Source organism: Camelina sativa, chromosome 15, assembly GCF_000633955.1.
Source record: "Camelina sativa cultivar DH55 chromosome 15, Cs, whole genome shotgun sequence".
NCBI lineage: Eukaryota > Viridiplantae > Streptophyta > Magnoliopsida > Brassicales > Brassicaceae > Camelina > Camelina sativa.
The window spans coordinates 1,766,821-1,772,027 of NC_025699.1; the positions used below are offsets into that span (position 1 = coordinate 1,766,821).

Consider the following 5,207-nt stretch of genomic DNA (forward strand, 5'->3'; position numbering starts at 1 on the left):
ATCAAATATTACCCTGCTGAGGAAGCCATAATAAGAAATGCTTCACCCAGAATGTTATGCTCCCCACGGAGTAAAGTTCCTTCTTTTTCCAAATACCCCATTGTATCAGCAATACCCTGCGCAAAATTATGTCTGTAAAGATGACGACTTTTTTTGTGCTATAGTAGAGGCAACCAAGAAAATGCAAAAGAAGAATTCTGCCACAAAAATGATACCCAAGGTTCACAAGAATATGTTAATAAGTTTTCTAGTTAACCAAAGATGTTCCAACAAGAACGAAACTAAACCAATGAAATAATGATGCAGACCAACCAATAGCTGGTGCCCTGTTGCTCTAGTTTTAACAAGATAAAGTAACCAGACACCAGCTTAACAAATCATAAAACTATGCAAACAATTTTCCAGAGTTTACTTATCTGAGTTCCTAACTGTAATTAGTGACAGTTCAAAGCTACCTTCATGTGAGGCAGAACACTTTTTTCTGCAGCTTTGGCTATTCTAATGAAAGATGTACAAATCTGCAATCTTGCAGCTCGAGATATGCTAGTAGCTGGATCCTGCCAAAGAAACAGGCGTCAGATAACTCATCTAAACCTTGACTTCTGCACTGTCAAAATTTTGAAAAGGATATTTCTATGTATAAGCGCATGTATACACAGCAACAATAACAACAAACCTTCACAACGTGTGGAAGAGAGGTGAGAAGCTCAAATAGTTTATTGATGACACTTCCAACTGCATCTGGAAAATACTTGAGAAAAGGACCCATTGCATCCAGATAGTGCACGTGCACTATCATAAGCTCTGGTTCATTCCATTTTAAAGAGAGAAGCTGCTGAAGCAATCCTGGCCCATCAAACAGCACAATACCGAGTGTTAAAAAAGGCCAGACATAGTAAACAAAACCTTGGGAATTTGAATATGCTGCAGTATACCCTCATATATTCCACGTAATGCATAATGAACTTCAGAACTTCCCCCAGCAAACTCATTTGATCCATCAAAAATCGTTGCCACAATACAATCAAGTGCTAAGTCCTGGGTGTCCATCACTGCTACATCCTGGGAATGTTTGTATCATGAGCTTAAATATGAACTAGATCATCAAAGAGCCTCCATATAGTAGATATCTAATGGTGCATGTTTGTCAAGCGAAGTCAACAGCTTAAAGAACTCGAGAGTCGAGAGAAAACCTGAAGGGGTGCTGGAGAAGCCAATAGGTGCTTAATGAGTGTAATCACCCTTTCAGATATTTTGGTACTGGCGACGAGAGGCTTGTGAGAAGCAGTATGCTTGATCAATTCTAGCTGCACGAAAGAAAGAAGTTTCTAGGTAAGTGTTTGTCTGGAAAGTAAGACCCAATGCATTTGGTTCAGGAATATACCAGCTTTGATCGGTACGGGCCAAATTCTCCCTTCCCTTCAAATTCATCACTCCAGAGTTCCAGGGGCCCAATCGAAACAGTAACACCAGGAGGAACATTTTCTTTCTTGGACATCCGCTGGAAAGATACATCCAGTAGACTGCTAGAGATATCATCATTAATAAGACTTAAAGTCTTTTTCTTTTCACTATCAACCTGGCTTGAACTAACCACACCGCCAGTTGATGATCCCTCACCACTTGGATAAGTCGCAGCCTTGGGCTTTGGAAGTAAATCCCGCATCAATGACTAAAACTCAAAAGGAAAAGACGCTGAAGTTAGCAACAAATATGTTTGTCTTCGAAATTTCCCAAAAGAAGAAGGTTACATACCAGCCAAAAGAGAAGTGCCTCGAAGTGAAGGCCTAACTTGAAGTGTTGGAAGAAGCCAAGCATCTATACAAAAATAAAAACGATTAAGGCAACATATTCACAACATGATTATTTGTGGAAAATAAAATCTAATAATGCAAAATATTATTGCTAACATATAGAGAAGGATTTTTAAGTTATAAATGGCCAGACAATCAAACTATATCAGCAAGGATACTACACTTAGTAAACAATTGGACTCGGCTCACTCAAGAACGAGAATCTGATCTCAAATTTTCAAATGACCAGCTTAAAACGATAAAAATTTGACTGTTCAAAATCAAACTTTTCTTGTTTCAGTTTGCCATTGCAGCAATTACTAACTTCAGCCTCTTCACTGAAAACATCCAGTTAAGTAACAAAAATAAGACATTAACAATACCTGCTGAAGGTAAACAGCCATAACACCACCATCAGAAGAGATGCATTGCAAGTTTGTTGAGCCTAAAGAGGCCATACTTTCACACATGCATTTTGCAAAATCATAATCATTTTCATCTAAATCGCTAGAACTTGAAGAGGATCTTAATAAGAATTCTCTGGAGACGTTCGTCAGGATCTGAAACAAATTGCTAATTGCAGAATCGAACTCTGCGGTAAAAGCATCACTGGGTCTTTTTCTGTAGATAAGAAAAGCTAGAAAAAGTCAAAGATGTCTATGTGTGCTCACGTAAGTACATCAGATCAAACAGCCCAGTTGCATACCTAGAGCAGACTAGTTTGAAAACCTCACAAGCATGAAGACGGAAGTCAGGAGAAGAAAGTAAGCAGCTGCACCTATTATGAGTTTGCGAGCACTTCATCAGTAAAGAAAAAATGCATGGCTGACATCAATATAACAATCTCCGCAAGGGTGTTAATGAATCCGTACCCACTAAGAATTCCATATTTGGCAAGATCTGGAACAGGAGCCCAATCAGCATATGCGATGATGGCATTCAAGCAAGCTATAACCACATTTGCATGCTGTTTTGCCAGGTCAACGTTTTGCCTACCAGTTTCTCTTATTGCAGCTCCAAAGTGTAGTTCAAGAAGCTGCATTTTAATATATTCAGCAAATTACCGTGGTAGCAAACAACTTTACTAAGAGGAATAAGTCGGCGGCATACATTATACAATAAAGGCAAAATCTCAGGCAAAGATTGAGAAAGTCCCCGCAACAATAGCCTACGCCTGTCACCTGAAGAGATGTCCAAAACAGAACTTAGAAAGGAGGATGGAGCTGAAAAGAAATGGTAAGGTTGATAATTTCAAGAGGTACTTTCTTCAAAATGTCTGAGCTAAACCATAATGGTGAAACCAGAGTTCACCAGATTGAGTATAACTAGACTGAAAAGTTAAGGTATACAGAATTACAAAACTAACATATGTTGGCATATGTGTCTTTCCATAACCTATTATTTTTAGTTTAATCTAAACTTCACGATTAGAAAAAGCTTCACCCTGCGGACAGAGTAATACAAAAAGAAGTATATTTTACTCATAAATACCTTCCAAGTCGTCATTGTGAACTGTAATATCTTCAGGAAGCCATCTCAGCGTCATCAAGACCAATTCAGCCTATCGTTTAAGAATAGGTATGCTTTTATTAATTTCTCTGAAAAAAATTTGTTAAAGTAAATAAATGGAAGAACATTTTACTTGCACGGGGCCCTGAGCAGACAAGGAAGTCAATAATGTAAATATCTCTTGCCAAAAATCAGGTCCTTGTCTTCTAACTATCTGCAATAAGATAAAGATATTAATCTGAGAAAGTGAACGGAAACAAGCACCAATGATGATGACAGCAAGTGAAAACGCAGAGCAATCTGAACTCGTACCTCAGCTACAAGGGCAGCTGACTGACTCTTAAGAGGCCAATTCTCGCATGCATTAGCAACCTCTGACATTAGTTCAACAGAAACACCAACAAGATCCCTGCACTCCGGAGGACTTAATTCGTCCCATTGTAGTCTGACCAGATGCTGAAAAGGAAAGATAGCTTCACAATAAGGTTTTTGTGCTCTCCTAAGAAGCTAAATTATGACAATCAGATAGCACACAACATACTGCACTGAGATATAGCAACGAATTGAGGTTCGATTAAATTACAGAACAGGGATATGTGATCTATTTGGGGTATGACAGTCTCCAAATTTGACTTGCCATTCAAATTCTTTCCACAGGCGTCTCAAGCTTTTCTCATTCTATAAAATGAGATTGTCAACTGACCTCCCTGACTATTTAGAAACTAACAAAACAATCTTGGAATTGGATCCGTACCACAAAGCAACTTGCCTCTAAAAATCGATGAGTTCTAGATCCCGTCCAGTTTCATTCAGCAAGAGCAGTTTTAAGTATTAAAGACAAAAATATATAAAAAGCAGAAAGCACAACAAACCTGAAGCATCTTAAAAGCATGCAGACGAATTTCAGGAGACCACTCCTTCTTCACAAGATGAAAAGAAGTATTTGCCAAAACCCTTACATCTCCAGATTTTATCTGCATATATGTATTTTTCAAAGACCGCAGAGATTACTCAAATCAAAACAAATCCGTCACAAGTATATATAATTGCTAACTCTATATTGCAAAATATCAAAATCCTCACCAACAAAAGTATAATCTGAGGAGATCAATCATCTAACTAAAAAAAGTTCGAATTTTTCAGCAATCTCAAATTCTCAATCAATCAACTCTAACAAACAAAAAAAGTCGTTTGCAAATATAACAATAACATAATCTGAGGTGACCAACCAATCATCTAACTAAAAAAAGTTCGAATTTTTATTATATATTTTGTTTCCCCTTAAAAGCTTGATCACTGGTAAAAACCCACAAGCGCAGCAGCTAACATCATAATTCATAAACGAAAGACGCAAATCGATCAAAAGAAGTAAAAAAAAAAAAGAAGAAGAGAAGAATTACAGATTCAAGGAATTCGACAGCCGATTTGCGAGTGTCGGACGTGGAGCTATAATCGAGGACGGCGAGAATCGCTCGGGCCACATTACTCGCCGTGGAGCTGACGTCCTCCATTATTATTTACTTCTGACGAATATAACCAAAAAGGGAGAGAGAGATTCCAAACAACACTTTCTTCCTCGTCTTGCAGAATCAAAGACAGACACGTCTGATTTGGGGTTTGGGGTTTTACACGAAAAGCTACGATTTTTTATTGTATTTTGTAGTTTAGTTTTATACCCAAATCTATTTTTTATTAATACTTTTTTTTTAATTTCAAAGACCATTTTATTAGGACAACGAATCTTAAGAAGAAGAAGTGTTTTGTGTCGTAGGAGGAAGAAGAAAGAAGAAGAAAAGGCATTTGGGCCAGAAGCATAATGAAGGCCCATACACGAGTTTGTCTACCAGAATCCACAACAATTTAGAAATATGTGTTGACAAAACCAAAGAAACAGCCTCAAAGAGT

At 37.7% G+C, this 5,207-nt stretch overlaps 2 protein-coding genes across 3 annotated transcripts in view; both read right to left on the minus strand.

Moving 5' to 3' along the window:
- Nucleotides 1-4,949, minus strand: part of LOC104744631 (protein HASTY 1) — an 8,618-nt gene extending 3,669 nt beyond the window's left edge. For both annotated transcript variants that reach the window (XM_019237336.1, XM_010469713.2), the window contains exons 1-16: nucleotides 4,703-4,949; nucleotides 4,175-4,276; nucleotides 3,615-3,758; nucleotides 3,436-3,516; nucleotides 3,285-3,354; nucleotides 2,904-2,974; nucleotides 2,666-2,829; nucleotides 2,500-2,571; nucleotides 2,177-2,414; nucleotides 1,756-1,818; nucleotides 1,385-1,672; nucleotides 1,194-1,307; nucleotides 936-1,062; nucleotides 677-846; nucleotides 456-557; nucleotides 13-116 (exon numbers count right to left, since the gene is read on the minus strand). In XM_019237336.1, coding sequence (XP_019092881.1) covers nucleotides 13-116; nucleotides 456-557; nucleotides 677-846; nucleotides 936-1,062; nucleotides 1,194-1,307; nucleotides 1,385-1,672; nucleotides 1,756-1,818; nucleotides 2,177-2,414; nucleotides 2,500-2,571; nucleotides 2,666-2,829; nucleotides 2,904-2,974; nucleotides 3,285-3,354; nucleotides 3,436-3,516; nucleotides 3,615-3,758; nucleotides 4,175-4,276; nucleotides 4,703-4,813 — 2,021 coding nt within the window. In that variant the 5' untranslated portion in view covers nucleotides 4,814-4,949. The remainder of the gene's footprint in view (nucleotides 1-12; nucleotides 117-455; nucleotides 558-676; nucleotides 847-935; nucleotides 1,063-1,193; nucleotides 1,308-1,384; nucleotides 1,673-1,755; nucleotides 1,819-2,176; nucleotides 2,415-2,499; nucleotides 2,572-2,665; nucleotides 2,830-2,903; nucleotides 2,975-3,284; nucleotides 3,355-3,435; nucleotides 3,517-3,614; nucleotides 3,759-4,174; nucleotides 4,277-4,702) is intronic.
- Nucleotides 4,820-5,207, minus strand: part of LOC109129052 (protein HASTY 1-like) — a 2,827-nt gene continuing 2,439 nt past the window's right edge. The window contains exon 8 of the mRNA XM_019236606.1: nucleotides 4,820-4,825. Within this exon, the coding sequence (XP_019092151.1) occupies nucleotides 4,820-4,825 (6 nt within the window). The remainder of the gene's footprint in view (nucleotides 4,826-5,207) is intronic.